General features: G+C 51.7%; 2 protein-coding genes across 4 annotated transcripts in view; one reads left to right on the top strand and one right to left on the bottom strand.

The window, feature by feature from the left end:
* The first annotated feature begins 1,425 nt into the window (after window positions 1–1,425).
* PROC (protein C, inactivator of coagulation factors Va and VIIIa) lies at window positions 1,426–10,801 on the top strand. Of its 2 annotated transcripts, XM_034954235.3 has the most exons (8): window positions 1,426–1,559; window positions 2,830–2,996; window positions 4,464–4,488; window positions 4,581–4,718; window positions 4,821–4,955; window positions 7,639–7,781; window positions 8,659–8,776; window positions 9,913–10,801. In XM_034954235.3, exons 1-8 carry the CDS (start codon window positions 1,490–1,492, stop codon window positions 10,500–10,502), a joined length of 1,386 nt encoding a protein of 461 aa, XP_034810126.2. In that variant the 5' UTR covers window positions 1,426–1,489; the 3' UTR covers window positions 10,503–10,801. The 2 variants fall into 2 exon arrangements, with proteins under 2 accessions (XP_034810126.2, XP_024783798.2); XM_024928030.4 differs by having other exon boundaries at window positions 1,475–1,559; window positions 4,581–4,955.
* IWS1 (interacts with SUPT6H, CTD assembly factor 1) overlaps window positions 5,701–24,532 on the bottom strand; it is a 102,688-nt gene continuing 83,856 nt past the window's right edge. The window contains exons 16-19 of one of the 2 annotated variants that reach the window (XR_010109384.1): window positions 17,750–17,838; window positions 16,155–16,249; window positions 13,198–13,449; window positions 5,701–9,820 (exon numbers count right to left, since the gene is read on the bottom strand). The gene's annotated coding sequence lies outside the window, so the exon portion shown is untranslated. Of the gene's footprint in view, window positions 9,821–10,820; window positions 13,450–16,154; window positions 16,250–17,749; window positions 17,839–24,532 lie in introns of those variants that run through there. The other variant, XR_010109381.1, reaches the window with a different exon arrangement.

Below are 24,532 nucleotides of genomic sequence, written 5' to 3'. Positions count from 1 at the left end.
ACGGCGAACTTGCAGTATCTCCACGACCCGCCCCTGTGAGTCCCCCTCCAGGCAGGTCTATGAGGGGTGTGGAGGGAGGGCTGCCCCCGGGAGAAGAGAGCTAGGTGGTGATGAGGGCTGAATCCTCCAGCCAGGGTGCTCAACAAGCCTGAGCTTGGGGTAAAAGGACACAAGGCCCTCCACAGGCCAGGCCTGGCAGCCACAGTCCCAGGTCCCTTTGCCATGCGCCTCCCTCTTTCCAGGCCAAGGGTCCCCAGGGCCCAGGGCCATTCCAACAGACAGTTTGGAGCCCAGGACCCTCCATTCTCCCCACCCCACTTCCACCTTTGCGGGTGTCGGATTTGAACAAATCTCAGAAGCGGCCTCAGAGGGAGTCGGCAAGAATGGAGAGCAGGGTCCGGCAGGGTGTGCAGAGGGCCACGTGGCCGATCCACTGGGGAGGGTTCCTTGATCTCTGGCCACCAGGGCTATCTCTGTGGCCTTTTGGGGCACCCAGTGGTTTGGGGCAGGGGTTGAATTTCCAGGCCTAAAACCACACGGGCCTGGCCTTGAGTCCTGGCTCTGCGAGTAATGCATGGATGTAAACATGGAGACCCAGGACCTTGCCTCAGTCTTCCGAGTCTGGTGCCTGCAGTGTACTGATGGTGTAAGACCCTACTCCTGGAGGATGGGGGACAGAATCTGATCGATCCTCTGGGTTGGTGACTTCCCTGTGCAATCAATGGAGACCAGCAAGGGTTGGATTTTTAATAAACCACTTAACTCCTCTGAGTCTCAGTTTCCCCCTCTATGAAATGGGGTTGACAGCATTAATAGCTACCTCTTGGGTGGTTGTGAGCCTTAACTGAAGTCATAATATCTCATGTTTACTGAGCATGAGCTATGTGCAAAGCCTGTTTTGAGAGCTTTATGTGGACTAACTCCTTTAATTCTCACAACACCCTTTAAGGCACAAATACACCACGTTATTCCATCCATTTTACAAATGAGGAAACTGAGGCATGGAGCAGTTAAGCATCTTGCCCAACATTGCCCTCCAGTAAGTGCTGGAGCTGGAATTTGCACCGTGCAGTCTGGCTTCATGGCCTGCCCTGTGAATCCTGTAAAAATTGTTTGAAAGACACCATGAGTGTCCAATCAACGTTAGCTAATATTCTCAGCCCAGTCATCAGACCGGCAGAGGCAGCCACCCCACTGTCCCCAGGGAGGACACAAACATCCTGGCACCCTCTCCACTGCATTCTGGAGCTGCTTTCTAGGCAGGCAGTGTGAGCTCAGCCCCATGTAGAGCGGGCAGCCGAGGCCTTCTGAGGCTGGCTATGTCTCTAGCGAACAAGGACCCTCAATCCCAGCTTCCGCCCTGACGGCCAGCACACAGGGACAGCCCTTTCATTCCGCTTCCACCTGGGGGTGCAGGCAGAGCAGCAGCGGGGGTAGGCACTGCCCGGAGCTCAGAAGTCCTCCTCAGACAGGTGCCAGCGCCTCCAGAATGTGGCAGCTCACAAGCCTCCTGCTGTTCGTGGCCACCTGGGGAATTTCCGGTACACCAGCTCCTCTTGGTAAGGCCACCCCACCCCTACCCCGGGACCCTTGTGGCCTCTACAAGGCCCTGGTGGGCATCTGCCCAGGCCTTCACAGCTTCCACCATCTCTCTGAGCCCTGGGTGAGGTGAGGGGCAGACGGGAATGGCAGGAATCAACTGACAAGTCCCAGGTAGGCCAGCTGCCAGAGTGCCACACAGGGGCTGCCAGGGCAGGCATGCGTGATGGCAGGGAGCCCCGCGATGACCTCCTAAAGCTCCCTCCTCCACACAGGGATGGTCACAGAGTCCCCTGGGCCTTCCCTCTCCACCCACTCACTCCCTCAACTGTGAAGACCCCAGGCCCAGGCTACCGCCCACACTATCCAGCACAGCCTCCCCTACTCAAATGCACACTGGCCTCACGGCTGCCCTGCCCCAACCCCTTTCCTGGTCTCCACAGCCAACGGGAGGAGGCCATGATTCTTGGGGAGGTCCGCAGGACACATGGGCCCCTAGAGCCACACCAGGCTGTTGGTTTCATTTGTGCCTTTATAGAGCTGTTTATCTGCTTGGGACCTGCACCTCCACCCTTTCCCAAGGTGCCCTCAGCTCAGGCATACCCTCCTCTAGGATGCCTTTCCCTCCATCCCTTCTTGCTTACACCCCCAACTTGATCTCTCCCTCCTAACTGTGCCCTGCACCCAAGACAGACACTTCACAGAGCCCAGGAGACACCTGGGGACCCTTCCTGGGTGATAGGTCTGTCTATCCTCCAGGTGTCCCTGCCCAAGGGGAGAGGCATGGGGAATACTTGGTTGGGGGAGGAGAGGAAGACTGGGGGGATGTGTCAAGATGGGGCTGCACGTGGTGTACTGGCAGAAGAGTGAGAGGATTTAACTTGGCAGCCTTTACAGCAGCAGCCAGGGCTTGAGTGCTTATCTCTGGGCCAGGGACTGTATTGGATGTTTTACATGACGGTCTCATCCCCATGTTTTTGGATGAGTAAATTGAACCTTAGAAAGGTAAAGACACTGGCTCAAGGTCACACAGAGATCGGGGTGGGGTTCACAGGGAGGCCTGTCCATCTCAGAGCAAGGCTTCGTCCTCCAACTGCCATCTGCTTCCTGGGGAGGAAAAGAGCAGAGGACCCCTGCGCCAAGCCATGACCTAGAATTAGAATGAGTCTTGAGGGGGCGGAGACAAGACCTTCCCAGGCTCTCCCAGCTCTGCTTCCTCAGACCCCCTCATGGCCCCAGCCCCTCTTAGGCCCCTCCACCAAGGTGAGCTCCCCCTCCCTCCAAAACCAGACTCAGTGTTCTCCAGCAGCGAGCGTGCCCACCAGGTGCTGCGGATCCGCAAACGTGCCAACTCCTTCCTGGAGGAGCTCCGTCACAGCAGCCTGGAGCGGGAGTGCATAGAGGAGATCTGTGACTTCGAGGAGGCCAAGGAAATTTTCCAAAATGTGGATGACACAGTAAGGCCACCATGGGTCCAGAGGATGAGGCTCAGGGGCGAGCTGGTAACCAGCAGGGGCCTGGAGGAGCAGGTGGGGACTCAATGCTGAGGCCCTCTTAGGAGTTGTGGGGGTGGCTGAGTGGAGCGATTAGGATGCTGGCCCTATGATGTCGGCCAGGCACATGTGACTGCAAGAAACAGAATTCAGGAAGAAGCTCCAGGAAAGAGTGTGGGGCGACCCTAGGTGGGGACTCCCACCAGCCACAGTGTAGGTGGTTCAGTCCACCCTCCAGCCACCGCTGAGCACCACTGCCTCCCCGTCCCACCTCACAAAGAGGGGACCTAAAGACCACCCTGCTTCCACCCATGCCTCTGCTGATCAGGGTGTGTGTGTGACCGAAACTCACTTCTGTCCACATAAAATCGCTCACTCTGTGCCTCACATCAAAGGGAGAAAATCTGATTGTTCAGGGGGTCGGAAGACAGGGTCTGTGTCCTATTTGTCTAAGGGTCAGAGTCCTTTGGAGCCCCCAGAGTCCTGTGGACGTGGCCCTAGGTAGTAGGGTGAGCTTGGTAACGGGGCTGGCTTCCTGAGACAAGGCTCAGACCCGCTGTGTCCCTGGGGATTGCTTCAGCCACTAGGACCTGAAAATTGTGCACGGCCTGGGCCCCCTTCCAAGGCATCCAGGGATGCTTTCCAGTGGAGGCTTTCAGGGCAGGAGACCCTCTGGCCTGCACCCTCTCTTGCCCTCAGCCTCCACCTCCTTGACTGGACCCCCATCTGGACCTCCATCCCCACCACCTCTTTCCCCAGTGGCCTCTCTGGCAGACGCCACAGTGACTTTCTGCAGGCACATATCTGATCACATCAAGTCCCCACCGTGCTCCCACCTCACCCATGGTCTCTCAGCCCCAGCAGGCCTTGGCTGGCCTCTCTGATGGAGCAGGCATCAGGCACAGGCCGTGGGTCTCAACGTGGGCTGGGTGGTCCCGGACCAGCAGCAGCCGCCGCAGCAGCAACCCTGGTACCTGGTTAGGAACGCAGACCCTCTGCCCCCATCCTCCCAACTCTGAAAAACACTGGCTTAGGGAAAGGCGCGATGCTCAGGGGTCCCCCAAAGCCCGCAGGCAGAGGGAGTGATGGGACTGGAAGGAGGCCGAGTGACTTGGTGAGGGATTCGGGTCCCTTGCATGCCAGAGGCTGCTGTGGGAGCGGACAGTCGCGAGAGCAGCACTGCAGCTGCATGGGGAGAGGGTGTTGCTCCAGGGACGTGGGATGGAGGCTGGGCGCGGGCGGGTGGCGCTGGAGGGCGGGGGAGGGGCAGGGAGCACCAGCTCCTAGCAGCCAACGACCATCGGGCGTCGATCCCTGTTTGTCTGGAAGCCCTCCCCTCCCCTGCCCGCTCACCCGCTGCCCTGCCCTACCCGGGCGCGCCCCCTCCGCACACCGGCTGCAGGCGCCTGACGCTGCCCGCTCTCTCCGCAGCTGGCCTTCTGGTCCAAGCACGTCGGTGAGTGCGTTCTAGATCCCCGGCTGGACTACCGGCGCCCGCGCCCCTCGGGGTCTCTGGCCGCTGACGCCCTACCCCGCCTTGTGTCGCAGACGGTGACCAGTGCTTGGTCTTGCCCTTGGAGCACCCGTGCGCCAGCCTGTGCTGCGGGCACGGCACGTGCATCGACGGCATCGGCAGCTTCAGCTGCGACTGCCGCAGCGGCTGGGAGGGCCGCTTCTGCCAGCGCGGTGAGGGGGAGAGCGGGGCGCTGGCGGGCGGGGGGGCGGGGCTGGGGCCGGGTTGGGGGCGCGGCACCAGCACCAGCTGCCCGCGCCCTCCCCTGCCCGCAGAGGTGAGCTTCCTCAATTGCTCGCTGGACAACGGCGGCTGCACGCATTACTGCCTAGAGGAGGTGGGCTGGCGGCGCTGTAGCTGTGCGCCTGGCTACAAGCTGGGGGACGACCTCCTGCAGTGTCAGCCCGCAGGTGAGAAGCCCCCAATACATCGCCCAGGAATCACGCTGGGTGCGGGGTGGGCAGGCCCCCTGACGAGGCGCGGCGCGGGGGGCTCAGGAGGGTTTCTAGGGAGGGAGCGAGGAACAGAGTTGAGCCTTGGGGCAGCGGCAGACGCGCCCCAACACCGGGGCCACTGTTAGCGCAATCAGCCCGGGAGCTGGGCCCGCCCTCCGCTTTCCCTGCTTCCTTTCTTCCTGGCGTCCCCGCCTTCCTCCGGGCGCCCCTGCGCACCTGGGGCCACCTCCTGGAGCGCAAGCCCAGTGGTGGCTCCGCTCCCCAGTCTGAGCGTATCTGGGGCGAGGCGTGCAGCGTCCTCCTCCATGTAGCCTGGCTGCGTTTTTCTCTGACGTTGTCCGGCGTGCATCGCATTTCCCTCTTTACCCCCTTGCTTCCTTGAGGAGAGAACAGAATCCCGATTCTGCCTTCTTCTATATTTTCCTTTTTATGCATTTTAATCAAATTTATATATGTATGAAACTTTAAAAATCAGAGTTTTACAACTCTTACATTTCAGCATGCTGTTCCTTGGCATGGGTCCTTTTTTCATTCATTTTCATTAAAAGGTGGACCCTTTTAATGTGGAAATTCCTATCTTCTGCCTCTAGGGACATTTATCACTTATTTCTTCTACAATCTCCCCTTTACTTCCTCTATTTTCTCTTTCTGGACCTCCCATTATTCAGACCTCTTTCCTCTAGTTTTATTGTCTCTTCTATTTCCCATCTCTTTGACTTTGTGTTTTCTTTCAGGGAACTTTCTTTTTTTTTTTTTTTTTTTTCTTTTTTTTTGAGATGGAGTTTCACTCTTGTTGTCCCAGGCTGGAGTGCAATGACGTGATCTCAGCTCACCACAACCTCCGCCTCCTGGATTCAAGCGATTCTCCTGCCGCAGCCTCCCGAGTAGCTGGGATTACAGGCATGCGCCACCACGCCCAGCTAATTTTGTGTTTTTAGTAGAGAAGGGGTTTCTCCGTGTTGGTCAAGCTGGTCTTGAACTCCTGACCTCAGGTGATCCACCTGCCTTGGCCTCCTAAAGTGCTGGGATTACAGGCGTGAGCCACCGCGCCCAGCCTCTTTCAGGGAACTTTCTACAACTTTATAATTCAATTCTTCTGCAGAAAAAAATTTTTGGCCAGGCTCAGTAGCTCAGACCTATAATTCCAGCACTTTGAGAGGCTGAGGTGGGAGGATTGCTTGAGCTTGGGAGTTTGAGACTAGCCTGGGCAACACAGTGAGACCCTGTCTCTATTTTTAAAAAAAGTAAAAAAAGATCTAAAAATTTAACTTTTTATTTTGAAATAATTAGATATTTCCAGGAAGCTGCAAAGAAATGCCTGGTGGGCCTGTTGGCCTGTGGGTTTCCTGCAAGGCCGTGGGAAGGCCCTGTCATTGGCAGAACCCCAGATCGTGAGGGCTTTCCTTTTAGGCTGCTTTCTAAGAGGACTCCTCCAAGCTCTTGGAGGATGGAAGATGCTCACCCATGGTGTTCGGCCCCTCAGAGCAGGGTGGGGCAGGGGAGCTGGTGCCTGTGCAGGCTGTGGACATTTGCATGACTCCCTGTGGTCAGCTAAGAGCACCACTCCTTCCTGAAGCGGGGCCTGAAGTCCCTAGTCAGAGCCTCTGGTTCACCTTCTGCAGGCAGGGAGAGGGGAGTCAAGCCAGTGAGGAGGGCTTTCGCAGTTTCTCTTACAAACTCTCAACATGCCCTCCCACCTGCACTGCCTTCCTGGAAGCCCCACAGCCTCCTATGGTTCCGTGGTCCAGTCCTTCAGCTTCTGGGTGCCCCCATCACGGGCTGAGATTTTTGCTTTCCAGTCTGCCAAGTCAGTTACTGTGTCCATCCATCTGCTGTCAGCTTCTGGAATTGTTGCTGTTGTGCCCTTTCCATTCTTTTGTTATGATGCAGCTCCCCTGCTGACGATGTCCCATTGCTCTTTTAAGTCTAGATATCTGGACTGGGCATTCAAGGCCCATTTTGTGCAGAGTCGGGCCGACCTTCCAGCCCTCAGTTCTCCATGGAGTATGCGCTCTCTTCTTGGCAGGGAGGCCTCACAAACATGCCATGCCTATTGTAGGAGCTCTCCAAGAATGCTCACCTCCTTCTCCCTGTAATTCCTTTCCTCTGTGAGGAGCTCAGCAGCATCCCATTATGAGACCTTACTAATCCCAGGGATCACCCCCAACAGCCCTGGGGTACAATGAGCTTTTAAGAAGTTTAACCACCTATGTAAGGAGACACAGGCAGTGGGCGATGCTGCCTGGCCTGACTCTTGCCATTGGGTGGTACTGTTTGTTGACTGACTGACTGACTGGAGGGGGTTTGTAATTTGTATCTCAGGGATTACCCCCAACAGCCCTGGGGTACAATGAGCCTTCAAGAAGTTTAACAACCTATGTAAGGACACACAGCCAGTGGGTGATGCTGCCTGGTCTGACTCTTGCCATTCAGTGGCACTGTTTGTTGACTGACTGACTGACTGGCTGGCTGACTGGAGGGGGTTCATAGCTAATATTAATGGAGTGGTCTAAGTATCATTGGTTCCTTGAACCCTGCACTGTGGCAAAGTGGCCCACAGGCTGGAGGAGGACCAAGACAGGAGGGCAGTCTCGGGAGGAGTGCCTGGCAGGCCCCTCACCACCTCTGCCTACCTCAGTGAAGTTCCCTTGTGGGAGGCCCTGGAAGCGGATGGAGAAGAAGCGCAGTCACCTGAAACGAGACACAGAAGACCAAGAAGACCAAATAGATCCGCGGCTCATTGATGGGAAGATGACCAGGCGGGGAGACAGCCCCTGGCAGGTGGGAGGCGAGGCAGCACCGGCTGCTCACGTGCTGGGTCCGGGATCACTGAGTCCATCCTGGCAGCTATGCTCAGGGTGCAGAAACCGAGAGGGAAGCACTGCCATTGCTTTTGGGGGATGATGAAGGTGGGGGATGCTTCAGGGAAAGATGGACGCAACCTGAGGGGAGAGGAGCAGCCAGGGTGGGTGAGGGGAGGGGCGTGGGGGCATGGAGGGGTCTGCAGGAGGGAGGGTTACAGTTTCTAAAAAGAGCTGGAAAGACACTGCTGTGCTGGCGGGATTTTAGGCAGAAGCCCTGCTGATGGGAGAGGGCTAGAAGGGAGGGCCGGGCCTGAGTACCCCTCCAGCCTCCACATGGGAACTGACACTTACTGGGTTCCCCTCTCTGCCAGGCATGGGGGAGATAGGAACCAACAAGTGGAGGTATTTGCCCTGGGGACTCAGACTCTGCAAGGGTCAGGACCCCAAAGACCGGGCAGCCCAGTGGGACCACAGCCAGGACGGCCCTTCAAGATAGGGGCTGAGGGAGGCCCAAGGGGAACATCCAGGCAGCCTGGGGGCCACAAAGTCTTCCTGGAAGACACAAGGCCTGGCCAAGCCTCTAGGGATGAGAGGAGCTCGCTGGGCGATGTTGGGTGTGGCTGAGGGTGACTGAAACAGTATGAACAGTGCAGGAACAGCATGGGCAAAGTCAGGAAGACACCCTGGGACAGGCTGACACTGTAAAATGGGCAAAAATAGAAAACGCCAGAAAGGGCCTAAGCCTCTGCCCATATGACCAGGGAACCCAGGAAAGTGCATATGAAACCCAGGTGCCCTGGACTGGAGGCTGTCAGGAGGCAGCCCTGTGATGTCATCATCCCACCCCATTCCAGGTGGTCCTGCTGGACTCGAAGAAGAAGCTGGCCTGCGGGGCAGTGCTCATCCACCCCTCCTGGGTGCTGACAGCGGCCCACTGCATGGATGAGTCCAAGAAGCTCCTTGTCAGGCTTGGTATGGGCTGGAGCCAGGCAGAAGGGGGCTGCCAGAGGCCTGGGTAGGGGGACCAGGCAGGCTGTTCAGGTTTGGGGGACCCCGCTCCCCAGGTGCTTAAGCAAGAGGCTTCTTGAGCTCCACAGAAGGTGTTTGGGGGGAAGAGGCCTATGTGCCCCCACCCTGCCCACACATGTACACCTAGTATTTTGCAGTAGGGTGTTCTCTGGTGCCCTCTTCGAATCTGGGCACAGGTACCTGCACACACGTTTGTGAGTGAGGGGCTACACAGACCTTCACCTCTCCACTCCCACTCATGAGGAGCAGGCTGTGTGGGCCTCAGCACCCTTGGGTGCAGAGACCAGCAAGGCCTGGCCTCAGGACTGTGCCTCCCACAGACTGACAGGGATGGAGCTGTACAGAGGGAGCCCTAGCATCTGCCAAAGCCACAAGCTGCTTCCCTAGCAGGCTGGGGGCACCTATGCATTGGCCCCGATCTATGGCAATTTCTGGAGGGGGGGTCTGGCTCAACTCTTTATGCCAAAAAGAAGGAAAAGCATATTGAGAAAGGCCAAATTCACATTTCCTACAGCATAATCTATGGCCAGTGGCCCCCCGTGGGGCTTGGCTTAGAATTCCCAGGTGCTCTTTCCAGGGAACCATCAGTCTGGACTGAGAGGACCTTCTCTCTCAGGTGGGACCCGGCCCTGTCCTCCCTGGCGGTGCCGTGTTCTGGGGGTCCTCCTCTCTGGGTCTCACTGCCCCTGGGGTCTCTCCAGCTACCTTTGCTCCACGTTCCTTTGTGGCTCTGGTCTGTGTCTGGGGTTTCCAGGGGTCTCGGGCTTCCCTGCTGCCCATTCCTTCTCTGGTCTCACGGCTCCATGACTCCTGAAAACCAACCAGCGTCCTACCCCTTTGGGATTGACACCCGTTGGCTACTCCTTCTGGCAGGAAAAGTCACCGTTGATAGGGTTCCACGGCATAGACAGGTGGCTCCGCGCCAGTGCCTGGGACGTGTGGGTGCACAGTCTCCGGGTGACCCTTCTTCAGGCCCTCTGCCCAGGCCTGCAGGGGCACAGCAGTGGGTGGGCCTCAGGAAAGTGCCACTGGGGAGAGGCTCCCCGCAGCCCACTCTGACTGTGCCCTCTGCCCTGCAGGAGAGTATGACCTGCGGCGCTGGGAGAAGTGGGAGCTGGACCTGGACATCAAGGAGGTCTTCGTCCACCCCAACTACAGCAAGAGCACCACCGACAATGACATCGCACTGCTGCACCTGGCCCAGCCCGCCACCCTCTCGCAGACCATAGTGCCCATCTGCCTCCCGGACAGCGGCCTTGCAGAGCGCGAGCTCAATCAGGCCGGCCAGGAGACCCTCGTGACGGGCTGGGGCTACCACAGCAGCCGAGAGAAGGAGGCCAAGAGAAACCGCACCTTCGTCCTCAACTTCATCAAGATTCCCGTGGTCCCGCACAATGAGTGCAGCGAGGTCATGAGCAACATGGTGTCTGAGAACATGCTGTGTGCGGGCATCCTCGGGGACCGGCAGGATGCCTGCGAGGGCGACAGTGGGGGGCCCATGGTCGCCTCCTTCCACGGCACCTGGTTCCTGGTGGGCCTGGTGAGCTGGGGTGAGGGCTGCGGGCTCCTTCACAACTACGGCGTTTACACCAAAGTCAGCCGCTACCTCGACTGGATCCACGGGCACATCAGAGACAAGGAAGCCCCCCAGAAGAGCTGGGCACCTTAGCGACCCTCCCTGCGGGGCTGCTTTCGCGTGGCAATGGATGGGACATTAAAGGGACATGTAACAAGCACACCGGCCTGCTGTTCTGTCTGTCCTTCCATCCCTCTTTTGGGCTCTTCTGGAGGGAAGTAACATTTACTGAGCACCTGTTGTATGTCACATGCCTTATGAATAGAATCTTAACTCCTAGAGCAACTCTGTGGGGTGGGGAGGAGCAGATCCAAGTTTTGCGGGGTTTAAAGCTGTGTGTGTTGGGGGGGATACTCTGTTGATGAAAAAGAATAAAAAACACAACCACGAAGCTGCTAGAGCCTTTTCCAGGGCTTTGGGAAGAGCCTGTGCAAGCCGGGGATGCTGAAGGTGAGGCTTGACCAGCTTTCCAGCTAGCCCAGCTATGAGGTAGACATGTTTAGCTCATATCACAGAGGAGGAAACTGAGGGGTCTGAAAGGTTTACATGGTGGAGCCAGGATTCAAATCTAGGTCTGACTCCAAAACCCAGGTGCTTTTTTCTGTTCTCCACTGTCCTGGAGGACAGCTGTCTCGACGGTGCTCGGTGTGGAGGCCACTATTAGCTCTGCAGGGAAGCAGCCAGAGACCCAGAAAGTGTTGGTTCAGCCCAGAATGAGCTCACAGTGTCGTGGGGGAAGCTGTTTAAGAACAATGTTACACCATCATGAACAGCAGTAAGAAAGAGGCTCTGGCTTAACCTGGCCTGATAGGCCTAATTGAATGAGACAGAAATAAGTCAAGGATGCTCTGATTTGAAATCATGAAGTACCTGATGAAAAGAAATGGTGGTGAGATAAAGCTGAGAAAATTCATCTAAAGCCCAAAATTAGTCTAGCTCTGTGTGTGGCCTCAGGCAAGTCTTTTTCTCCTCTCTGAGTGTGATGGTTAATTTTAGGTGTCGATTTGACTGGATGAAGGGATACCCACATGGCTGGCGAAGCATGATTTCTGGGTGTGTCTGTGAGATGTTCTGGAGGAGATGGGCCACTGAGTCGGTGGACTATGTGGGGAAGATCCGCCCTCAGTGTGGGCAGGCACCATCCAATCAGCTCGGGACCCAGACAGAATAAAAAGGCAGAGGACAGGTGAATTATCTGTCTCTCCTAGAGCTGGGACACCCTTCTCCTGCCCTTGGACATCAGTTCCAGGTTCTCAGGCCTTTGGACTCTGAGACTTACACCAGTGGCCCTGCAGATTCTCCAGCCATTAGCCCTGTACTGAGGATCCTGCTATCAGCTCCCCTGGTTCTGAGGCCTTGAGACCTGGACTGAGCCAGGCCGGCTTCCCTGGCTCTCCAGCTGGCAGGTCTGCCATGGGACTCCTCAGCCTCAATGATCACAGAAGCCAAATCCTTAATAAGCCCCTTCTCATCTATCTGTGTCTATATATACATCCTATTAGTTCTGTCTCTGGAGAACCCTGACTAATCCAGGGGACATCAGTAAAATGAAGGGATTGGATGACAGCAGTGATTCTACACCCTGGCTGCACATTTGCATCTCCCGGACAGCCTTTTTTTTTTTTTTGAGGTGGAGTCTCACTCTGTCTCCCAGGCTGCAGTGCAATGGTGCGATCTCGGCTCACTGCAACCTCCGCCTCCCGGGTTCAAGTGATTCTCCTGCCTCAGCCTCTTGAGTAGCTGGGATTACAGGTGCGTGCTAGTAGAGAAGGGGTTTCACCATGTTGGCCAGGCTGGTCTCGAACTCCTGACTTCATGATCAGTCTGCCTTGCCTCCCAAAATCCTGGGATTACAGGCGTGAGCCACCGTGCCCGGCCCCGGAGAGCTTTTGAAAACACTGATGTGGCCGGGCGCGGTGGCTCAAGCCTGTAATCCCAGCACTTTGGGAGGCTGAGGTAGGTGGATCACAAGGTCAGGAGACCAAGACCATCCTGGCTAACACAGTGAAACCCCGTCTCTACTAAAAATACAAAAAATTAGCCGGGCGTGGTGGTGGGCACCTGTAGTCCCAGCTACTTGGAGAATGGCGTGAACCTGGGAGGCAGAGCTTGCAGTGAGCCGAGATTGTGCCACTGCACTCCAGCCTGGGTGACAGAGTGAGACTCCATCTCAAAAATAAATAAATAAATAAATAAAAATAAAAATAAAATAAATAAATAAAAATAAAAACACTGATGTCCAGTCCCACCCCCAGAGATGCTAATTTAACTGATTGTGCCAGGGGAGTGGGGACCCAGACATTGATATTTTTACAAGTCTCCAATTCATTTCAATGTGTTCACTAGGGTTGAAAGCGACTGGGCTAGGCCAGGTGCCATGGCTCATACTGGTAATCCTGGCGCTTTGGGAAGCTGAGGCAGGAGGATTGCTTGAGCCCAGGAGTTCGAGGCCGGCCTGGGCAACACAGGGAGAACTTGTCTCTATTTAAAATAATAATAAATAAATAAAAATAAATTAATAAAAATGGACCAAATGGTCTTTAAGGGCCTTTCTTCTCAGGTAAACTCTAGTTCTAAGACTCTACAGGCCAACGAGGATAAAGCCAATTATCTGAGAAAGCACAGCACAGCTCAGTCCACAGTAAAATAAAGGAGGACTTGATTTGTGGCCACAGCTGCAGCCAGACCAGAGAGGACACCAAGACCCACGGAGTTAGTTATCTGTGTGTGGCCACAAGAAAAGAGACCTGCCCGAGCTGGGGCCTGTGGGATTCTCCTCCTTACTGACCTGGGGGAGGAATAGGTGGGGCTGCCTGGAAATGGGAGCAAACCGCGCCCGGGGCTGGAAGCACCTGCCGAATGGCACAGGGCCAGTGCCCACCACAGTCTCAGCGGAGGTGACGGACTGAAAGAATGACAGAGGACTGGAAGTCTTCGCCTCTGCTGAAGATTTCCGGGTGGGCTGCTGTCAGGATGGTGACACTGCATGGCCTAGAGCACCTCTGGCATGACAGTGTTGGGAGATCCACCGACCTGCTGCCTGGGGAAACCGGGGAAAATTAGAAAAGCAAACAAACATTTCAAGTCCTGGAAATGGCCCTGAGGGCAAACAAAACAAGAACAAAAATACAACTTTTAAACCAACAGAAGAAAACTTGATGTGCCCAACAGAAAGCAAAGGAGAGGAATGAAAATAAGCGAGAAGCACGTATAAATCAACTGCATTTCTCTACACGAACATGAACATGTGGAAACCCAGGTTAAAAGCACAACAGCACCCCAGTCACTTTAAGGAAAAAGTACTTCGATATACATTTAGCAAAACATGTACCAGATCTGTGTGACAAAATTCACAAAATACCGGGAATGTCCATTCTCCCAAAATTGATCTACAGATGTCATGTAATTCCTATCGAAATTCCAGTATGTCTTTTTGTGGACATAAACAAGGTACTATATGTGTGTGTATGTGCATAAAGGACCTCAAATGACTAGAATGTTTTGGAAAAAAGAATTAGAGAAATCGCTCTACCCAGCGTCATGGCTTGTTGAATAGCTACAGTCATCAGACTACGTGGTGCTCATGGAGGAAGAGAAACACGGATGGAGCGAAATGGAGACTGTGGAGCGAGACCCACACAGCTACAGCCTTTTGATTTTTGACAAAGATACCAAAGCAATTCAGTGGAGGAAGGAGAGGCTTTTCAACAAAGGGTGCTGGCACAGTGGGGCCTCAATAGGCAAAAAAGTGAACCTCAACCTGTATCTCTCACCTCATACAAAAATTAACTCAGCATGGAACTTAGGCCGGGCGCAGTGGCTCACACCCATAATCCCAGCACTTTGGGAGGCTGAGGCGGGTGGATCCCCTGAGGTCAGGAGTTTCGAGACCAGCCTGGCCAACATGAAGAAGCCCTGTCTCTACTAAAAATACAAAAATTAGCTAGGTGTGGTGGCACACGCCTGTAATCCCAGCTACCCAGGAGGCTGAAGCAGGAGAATTGCTTGAACCCAGGAGGCGGAGGTTGCAGTGAGCCAAGATGGCGCCATTGCATTCTAGCCTGAGTGACACGGTGGGACTCCATCTCAAAAAAGAAAAAAAAAGAGAATGGAACTTAGATGTAATGTAAAACTATGAAACAAAACAAAAGAAAGTACAGTTGATGGAAACTGTGAAATAAGATGGAAATAATAACAATAAATGTAATTAGGTTAAGCTTACCAATTTAAAAAGATAAATCTAAGAATTAAAAAACCAATGAGACAATATATTGATTAGAGACAACTTAAAAAGCACCAAAAGACTGAAAATAAAGAATGCTAGAAATTCCATGCAACTTTGAATGAAAAGAAAGCTAAGATAGTGATTCCAGTAATTAATACAATGGAAATTAAGAAAAAAATACCATAAAGAACAATGATGGACAGTATATACAGAAAAAATCACTCACATGTAAAGATCTAATTATTATAAAACAATATGTGCCCCTGCAACATAACCTCCAAATACTGCATACAGTGTGACATTTGACAGAAGGGAAAGGAGAAATAAACAACTTTTACTTGTATTTGGAGAGTTTTTTTAAAAATTATCTTATAAACCAATAAATCAAACAGATTTTTAAAAAGTGGATATGTAGATGATCTGAACAATAAAATTAATAAGCTTGAGCGATTTTTTTTTTGAATTGAGTCTCGCTCTGTCACCCAGGGTGGACTACAGTGGTGCGATCTTGGCTCACTGCAATCTCTGCCTCCCGGGTTCAAGCAATTCTCCTGTCTCAGCCTCCTGAGCAGCTGGGACTACAGGTGCCCACCACCATGCCTGGCTAGTTCTTATATTTTTATTAGAGATGGAGTCTCATCATGTTGGTCAGGCTGGTCTCGAACTCCAACCTCAGGTAATCCACCCACCTTGGCCTCCCAAAGTGCTCGGATTACAGGCGTGAGCCACTGTGCCCAGCCGAGTGATTCTTTTTGAGCACACTAGGAACATTTACAAAACTATACTGGACCATGAAGAAAGCCTCAATAAATTCCAAGGGATCAATATAATACAGAACATGTCCTCTAGCTAAAAGACAATAAAAGTAGAAATTTCTAATGAAAAACTTTAAAAATGCCATATGTCTGCAAACTAATTAACATATCAGCAGGCAATCATAAGATAAATTAAGAAATTGTAAGAATTATATGTTAATTTGTGTTTCACAGCTACAGCAACACCAGGAGGGAAATTATACCTTTAAATATACTTATCCAGGCTGGGCGTGGTGTCTCATGCCTGTAATCCCAGCACTTTGGGAGCCCAAGATGGGTGGGTCACCTGAGGTCAGGAGTTCAAGACTAGCCTGGCCAACATGGTGAAATTCCATCTCTACTAAAAATACAAAAATTAGCTGGGCATGGTGGTGGGCGCCTATAATCCCAGCTATTTGGGAGGCTGAGGCAGGAGGATCACTTAAACCCAGGGAGTGGAGGTTGTGGCGAGTCAAGACTGCACCATTGCACTCCAGCCTGGGCAACAAGAGCGAAACTCCATCTCAAAATAAATAAGTAAATATTCTTATCCAGAAACAAAAAGTTAAAAGCAAATACAGGTTATTCAGGGTTCTCCAGGGAAATGAAATTGACCGAATAGAGAGAGAGATTTATTTCAAAGAAGCGGCTCACATAATTGTGAAGGCTGGTAAGTCTAAAATCTGCAGTGTGGGCCTGCAGGCTGGAGACTTAGGGAACACTCACAGTTTGAGTCTGAGTGCAGTGTGCTGGCAGAATTCCTTCTTTCTTGGGTAGAGTCAGCCTTTATTAAGACCTTCAACTGATTGGATGCAGCCCACCTGCATTATGGAGGATAACCTGCTTTACTCAAAGTCCACTGGTTTAAGTGTTAATCTCATCCAAAAAAACATCTGCCCAGAAAACATTCGAAATGATGTTTGACCAAATATCTGGATACTGAGGCCTAGCCAAGATGACACATAAAATTAACCATCACGAAGGGTCACGGGTTGAATTGTGTCCTCCCAAAATTCACACACTGAAGCCCCAACCTCCAAAAACTCGGAATGTGACCTTATTTGGAAATGGGATTGCTGAGGATATAATTAGTTAAGACAAGGTCAATACAAAAGTTAGCTGGGTGTGGTGGTGGGTGCCTGTAATCCCAGCTACTCAGGAGGCTGAGACAGGAGAGTCGCTTGAACCCAGGAGACGGAGGTTGCAGTGAGCTGAGATCAAGCCACTGCACTCCAGCCTGGGCGACAGGGTGAGACTCTGTTTAAAAAACAAATAAATAAATAAATACATAAATAAAAAGACAAGGTCATTCTGGAATAGGGTGGACCGCTAAAATGATTGGTGTTCTCATAAAAAGGAGAAATTGGGGCACAGACATGAACGGAGAGAAGACAACGTGAACACACGGGGAGAACATCACATGAAGATGAAGGCGGAGGTCAGGGCCACTCATCTACAAGCCAAGGGCTCCCAAGACGGCCCGCAACCTCCAGAAGCTGGGAGAGCAGCCTTGACCAGCTTCACCCTTGCAGCCCTCAGAAGGCAGCAACCCTGCTGACACCTCAATCTTGAACTTCTAGCGTCCAAAACTGTGAAACAATGGATTTCTGTTATTTAGGACACCCAGTCTGTGGTACTTTATTATAACAGCCCTTGCAATCTAATACAGCAGGTGACATGAAATCCTTACTTAAGAAGCTGGAAAAACACCAGATGCAGGATCACGCCTGTAATCACAGCACTTTGGGAGGCTGAGGAGGGAGGATCACTTGAGCTCAGGAGTTCAAGACCAGCCTGGGCAACAAAGTGACCTTCTGTCTACAAAAAATCAAAAGGTTAGCCAGGCACGGCGGCATATACCTATGGTCCCAGCTACTCGGGAGGCTGAGGCAGGAGGATCTCTTGAGCCCAGGAGGTTGAGGCTGCAGTGAGCTGTGAGTGTGTCATTGTACTCCAGCTGGGGCAACAGAGTGAGACCCTGTTTCAATAATTAAATAAATACATACATACATACATACATACGAAACTGGGAAGAGAGCACGTGACATAAAAATCTTACTTAAGAAGCTGGAAAGTGAGTAACACAAACCCAAAGAAACAAGAAGGAGGGAAATATAAAGATAAGGAGGCAGAATTGAGTGTAAGAGAGGTGCAAATGATGAAATGAACACAAGAAATAATATCAAAAGCAGAGAGGCAGATCTATGAAAAATGCAGATTAGAAAGAGTGACAGGGGCGTAGCAATGATTTTACTATAAGCTAATACATTTGAAAGCCTAGGTGAAATACACACATTCCTGAACAAACATAAAATACTAACACTGGTGCAAGAAGAAAACTGCAGTGCCGGTAAAAGCCATTCCACTCCCCTTCAAAAGCTTCTGTCTCATGCTGCTTTGTGTGCGAGTTCTGTCAAAGTTTTAAAGAACAGTGAGTTCCCATCTTAAACAAGTTTCCTCCCCCACATGGAAAAAGAACAAAACCCACCCAACTCATTTGATGATATTTTGTGCCATGCAGCCAGGCTAGAACTTCTGTACCTCCTGGAGGGAAGCACCCACATCCCTTGGCTCCCGAGTGTGGAAAGCTCTGCCCTCTGGCTCTGTGAAAGCGGCTGTCTCCAGACAGACTCAGGTGCAGGCAGCTCCTTGCAAGGTCGGCAGGGAGAGCATGCCCCATCTGCCCCTGTCTTTTGAAACATCCTTTTTGCCCCATATTGATTGATTGATTGATTAACTGATTGAGACAGAGTCTTACTCTGTCACCCAGGCTGGACGGAGTGCAGTGGCACGATCTCAGCTCATTGCAACCTCTGCCTTCCTTGTTCAAGCAATTCTCCTGCCTCAGCCTCCCCAGTAGCTGGGGTTACAGGCACCTGCCACAAATCTCAGCTAATTTTTGTATTTTTAGTAGAGACACAGTGTCACCATGTTGGCTACGCTGGTCGTGAACTCCTGACCTCACGTGATCCGCCCACCTCAGCCTCCTAAAGTGCTGGGATTACAGGCATGAGCCACCACGCCTGGCTCCCCATCCTTGATTTGTACATGTTTTTTGTTTTTGTAGATTTAGGGGTGTGAGTATAGATTTCTTGCTTGCATGGATTATGCAGTGGTGGAGTCTGGGCTTCTAGTGGAGCCATCGCCCAGTGAGCCCTGTACCCAGATAGGTGATTTTCAACCCTCGCCCCTTCCCTTCCACCTTTCGCAGTCTCCCATGTCTAGGATTCCACTCTGTATGTCCATGACAACACCCAGCTTTAGAGTGCACGACTGAGGGCACAGTCGAGGAGGAGACACCCTCCCCCAGGGGGCACATGCTGGGCCTTCTGGAGGCAGACGAGGGAGAGTCTCTTGGGAGGCTGCAGGCCTGGCGTGCGTGGAGGTGTGTCACGAAGGAGGTGAGCAGTGTCGGGGACAGGCTGGGTTAAGCTTATCCATTGACCGTATCTATTGAGTGCCACCTCTGGGCCCAGAGCTGAGCCCAGACAGGCGCATGGGTCAGACAAGGCCCAGGGACACACAAACTGTAGAAGAGAAGCTTTACACAAGCTTGCTTTAACAGAGCCTTTTCATTGACAAAAATAAAAGGACGTGAAAAGAAATTTAAGACTCAATGGGCTGAAGAGTGATCTCTTATTACCGCAACATTTGAGAGCTGATGTCAGATGGCAGCCTGGCTGCAGAGAAGGTACCCAGGCCCTGGGCTCAGTGGCCCTTCCCCAGCTGGTGCCCCCAGCCTTACTGCCTGGCCCTCCTGCACCTTCTTTTCCTTGTCTAAGAACTGGGCTCATCCCCCTCTATCCCCAGTGGTTGTGGGGATGAAAGGAAGGCACACCCCTGCAAGGCCTGGTGCCTGGAGCTGGCCCTGGGTAGACGCCTCCCTCCCCTTCTTCCTGAGCCCTTCATGCAGAGCCCAGGACGCAATGGTCACAATGGCTAAAATCTCTCTGGAGGAGGGAGAGATCAGTGCAGGCTAAAGCCACTGGTGAGAGTGGAAGAATTCAGTTCTCCAGCGGAAGGCAGCAATATGCAGAGAGCCCTGTGATGGGGCTGCTGGAGCCGAGGCCTGGGGGTTCAGTCCCCTGAGAAGCCCCCACCAGCTTAGCCTGGGGGACGAGTTATGGGAAGGACAGATGAGAAACTGCTAACTAAACAAGGCCAAAAGGACCAGGGCAAGCTGGGGGAGACCATGGAGGCTGTGGAAGGAACACGCAGACTAAGCCTCAGGGGAGGCCAAGAGAGGCTAAGCAGGGAGCCAGGTCCTAGGAAAGAAACAGCACCCAGCTCTGGGGCCATGCCGGGGAGGCTGTGGGTAGAGGGCTAGGGCACCAGGCCATATTGAGAACCTTCATTGCAGGCCCATGCCAGGCACGTGACCCACAGTGACCCGGGGCTTCACAGAGCAACCAAGGGAGGAACTGCCGACTCCATTCTGATGAAGGGAAAAGAGCCTCTGGGGGGCTCCCTACATCACTGCTATTGGAGGAGTCTGGGTAGGATGCAGCAGGCTCCAAAGTCCCTGCTGTGTCCCGTGGGCCACGGAGCCAGGTGGCAGGTCAGGGAGAGGAGTGGGGTATGGTTGGGCAGTGGCAGGACCTAGGCTCTGTCAATATTTGGTGTGGGTCAATCATTAGCCAACCTCAGCCTTGTCCCCCCACAGGTTCCTCAGGTGGGTTCTGGGCTAGGCCCTGCCCTGCTGGGGGCTCCACAGGGCTTGGCCTAGATTGGACGAGTCGGGTGGGCAGCCCCTGGCCTCTCCACTCAGGAGACTCCCCACCCACAGGGCTGCAGTCCTGCCTCAGGGCTGAGCAAGCAAACACGTAAGAGCACTGCACAGTTGAAAAAATGAGTTTTAAAACAATCTGCCAAGAAAAAAGATGTCAAAGTAGTCATCACGGGAAAAGTCAGGATTTTGGTGGACTTCACTGCACTTATTCTGTGGCTATTAATTTTAAATTATGTATGTGGGGGAGGGGAGCACACCATAATCTTTCTAGTGCCCTGAGGCTCTTAAACCAGGCTCTGTTCACCTGGACCTGTGTTCATGGGCAGGAAACTGTTCTAGGCCCTTTATATGCATTGTTTGATTTAATCCTGTAAGTGATTTTTTTTTTTTTTTTTTTTGAGACACAGTCTCACTCTGTCACCCAGGCTATAGTGCAGTGGTGCAATCTCAGCTCACTGCAACCTCTGCCTCCCAGGTTCAAGTGATTCTCACGCCTCAGCCTCCTGAGTAGCTGGGACCACAGGCGTGCACCATCATGGCCGGCTAATTTTTGTATTTTTAGTAGAGATGGTATTTCGTCATGTTGGCCAGGCTGGTCTCTAACTCCTGGCCTCAAGTGATCTGCCTGCTTTGGCCTCCCAGAGGGCTGGGATTACCGGTGTGAACAACCATGCTGGACCCTCTAAGTGATCTTAAGAGATGCGTGCTCTTGCCTTCCCATGTTAGCCCCCTAATGTAACTGGCTCAGAGATGTACACAGCGAATACAGACAGAATGAGGATGTGCCTCCAAATCTGCCTGACTCCAGGAGGGGTCCCTTTAGTTAACATTGGCCCTGGAGAGACCTCAGTGGAGTGGGGAACCGGGCAGGAGACTAGCGGGGCTGAGGTGGGAGGCAGGCTTCCTGCCAGTTCTGGCAGAGGTTGGGGCTGAGTGGGGTGGGCCATGGGTCAGCAGGGTCCTCATGGCTGGCTGCAGATGGAGTTCTAGGTCTATTATCAGGGTGGTGGACGAGGGAGGGACAACAGCTCTCTGGGATCAGGTGTGTGTGCTATAACATGGGCTCCAGGCCACCTGGCTACAGAGAAGCTATGCTGTTTGGGGGGCGTCACCTCACCCCACAATTGGCCTCACATTCATCAATTGTCCCTCATTTGGGCAAGAAAACCCAGGTCACACACAACTTGGTGGGAGAGCCAGGCCTAAAGCCAGGTCCCCTGGCTTGGTGTCCAGTGTTCTTTCCTGTGCACCTGTCCTGCCACCCTGGACAGTAAGTGTGAGGGCCACAGTGTGGACTCTGAGGCCCCAGGAGCCTTCAGCAGGCCACAGCACACACACATGCCAAAAACAAGTTATACATGCATGTGGTAAAAAAATCAAATAGGACAGAGGACTTCATATGAGTGGTTGTACTTGGCTATCCCATCCCTCCTTACCCTTACTCTTTTTGCTCTCTGTATGCTATAATTTGAGTACTTTCTATTATCTTTCTTCGAGTTCATCAATTCTGTCTTCTCATGTGTCCAAACCCTGTGAAACTTGGCCAATCAGTTAATAATTTCAGATGATAAACCCTTCAATTCTAGAATGTCCACTTGATTCCTCTCTACAGATTCCGTTTCTCTGTAAAAATTCTCCATCTTTTCACCTATTTTCCCCATTTTTCTTCTATCTTCTTTAATATATTGCTATAGTTATTACCTTATCCAACATTTGGATCATCTGTGGGTCTATGTCTATTGGCTTTTTTTCTTTTGACTATTGGTTCTATTTTCCTTTTTATTTGCCTGTCTTGTAATTTCCACAGTATGCAGAAGACAATTTATAAAGGAACCATAGCAACCAAATATTATATTATTTTCTTGTCAGGAAAGTCTGCCCTTTCAGGTTTAATGAACAACAAAACTGGGATGAAGCTGGGCTGCAGTTTTAGTTATAATCAGTCCATATCAGGTTTCAAATGCTTGATGGGACAGCCTGAGTGCCTGGTAAGTCTGTCTTGTCAATCCCAAAGATGTAGGAGAGTCATTCTTCCCTTTGGCAGTTTTAAACTCTGCTCCTTAGTTTCCTATCCCCGGCTGCTTCCAAATTTCACAAATGTCTTGAGAAGGAGACTGGCAGTTTGTTCAAGACTGTCCCCCTTCCTGGGGAGGACTTTGCTTCCCAATTATCCAAGACTAAAGGAGATTAGGCTCTAGTTTAAAAACTCCCTAGTATCTTGTGAAGCTTCCAGATGCAGCGAATCAGCAAATGAACTGGGGGACGGAGGGCAGCATGGTTGTCACACTTTAAAAAAATTAACAGATTTTAGGTCGGGCATGGTGGCTCATGCCTTAAGTCATCCCAGCACTTTGGGAGGCTGAGGCGGGTGAATCACTTGAGGTCAGGAGTTCAAGACCAGCCTGGCCAATATGGTGAAACCCCGTCTCTACTAAAATACAAAAATTAGCTGGGTGTGGTGGCATACTCCTGTAATACCAGCTACTTGGGAGGCTGAGGCAGGAGACTCACTTGAACCCGGGAGGTGGAGGTTGCAGTGAGCCAAGATTGCACCACTGCACTCCAGCCTGGGCAAAAGAGCGAGACTCCATCTCAAAAAACAACAACAAAAATTAACATATTAACATATTTTATTTTTCAGAGCAGTTTTAAGTTTATAGAAAAGTGAATAGGTGGCTGGACGCGGTGGCTCACACCTGTAATCCCAGCACTTTGGGAGGCCGAGGTGGGTGAATCACGAGGTCAGGAGTTCCAAGACCAGCCTGGCCAACATGGTGAAACCCCCGTCTCTACTAAAAATACAAAAAATTAGCTGGGCTTAGTGGGGGGTGCCTGTAATCCCAGCTACTCGGAAGGCTGAGGCAGAAGAATCACCTGAACCCAGAGGTGGAGGCTGCAGTGAGCCGAGTTTGCACCACTACACTCCAGCCTGGGCGACAGAACGAGAATTCATCTCAAGAAAAAAAAGAAAAGAAAGAAAAAGCGAATAGAAGGTACAGAGAGTTCCCATATGCCTTCCTAACCCCAATAGAGTTTCTCCTATTATTAATATGTTGTATTAGTGTGGTACATTTGTTATAAGTGATGAGTCAGTATTGATATATTATTAACTAAAGTCCATGGTTTACATCAGAGCTCACTCTGTGTTGTCCATTGTATAGGTCTTGACAAACATATGACATGTATCCACCATCACAGCACCATAAAGAATAATTTCACTGCCCTAAAAATATCTTATTCTCTCCACCTATTTATCCCTCCCTTCCTTCCTGCCTCCACCCAATCCCTGATCTTTTTTTTTTTTTTGAGACAGAGTCTCACTGTGTCACCCAGGCTGGAGTACAGTGGCACGATCTCGACTCACTGCAACCTCTGCTTCCCAGGTTCAAGCAATTCTCTGCCTCAGCCTCCCGAATAGCTGGGATTACAGGTGCCCACCACCACACCCAGCATTTTTGTATTTTTAGTAGAGATGGGGTTTCACCATTTTGGCCAGGCTGCTCTTGAACTCCTGACCTTGTGATCCACGTCTCGGCCTCCCAAAGTGCTGGGATTATAGGCCTGAGCCATCGCGCCCAGCCTGATCTTTTTACTATCTCCATAGTTTTGCCTTTTCCAGAATGTCATGTAGTTGGAATCACACAATAGGTAGCCTTTTCAGATTGGCTTCTTTCACTTGGCAATGAGCATTTAAGATTCTTTCATGTCTTTTAGTGGCTTGATAGCTCATTTCTTTTTATTGCTGAATAAAATTCCATTGTTTTGATGTACCCCAGTTTATTTATTCAACTACTGAAGGACATCTTAGTTGCTCCCAACTTGTGGCAATATGAATAAAGCTGCTCTAAATATCTGTGTGGGTGCAGGTTCTTATATTAACACAAGTTTTCAACTCATTTGGATACAAACCAAGGAGTATGATTGCTACATTTTATGGTAAAAGCATGTGTAGTTCTTTTGTTTTTGTAAAGATGGGATTTTGCTATGCTCCCCAGGAGGGTCTTGAACTCCTAGCTCAAGTGATCCTCCTGCCTCAGCCTCCCAAAGCACTGGGATTAAAGGTGTGAGCCACCACACCTGGCCTATGTTTACTTTTGTAAGAAACTGCCTTCCAAAGTGGCTGTGTTCTATTTTGCATTCCCACCAGCAATGAATGAGAGATCCTGTTGCTCCCCACCGTTGCCAAATTTGGTGTGGTTGGTGTTTTAGATTTTTGTCATTCTAATAGGTGTTAGTGGCATCTCATTGTTTTAATTTGTAATTTCCTAGTGACATCTGATGTTGGATATCTTTTCGTAAGTATATTTGCCATCTGTATATCTTCTTTGATGAGATGTCTGTTCAGATCTTTTGCCTCTTTTACATTTTGGATTGT

This window comes from Pan paniscus, chromosome 13 (genome assembly GCF_029289425.2).
Source record: "Pan paniscus chromosome 13, NHGRI_mPanPan1-v2.0_pri, whole genome shotgun sequence".
NCBI classification, from domain to species: domain Eukaryota; kingdom Metazoa; phylum Chordata; class Mammalia; order Primates; family Hominidae; genus Pan; species Pan paniscus.
Note: the sequence above shows the minus strand (reverse complement) of the source record. Positions and strands in the feature narration are given on the sequence as shown.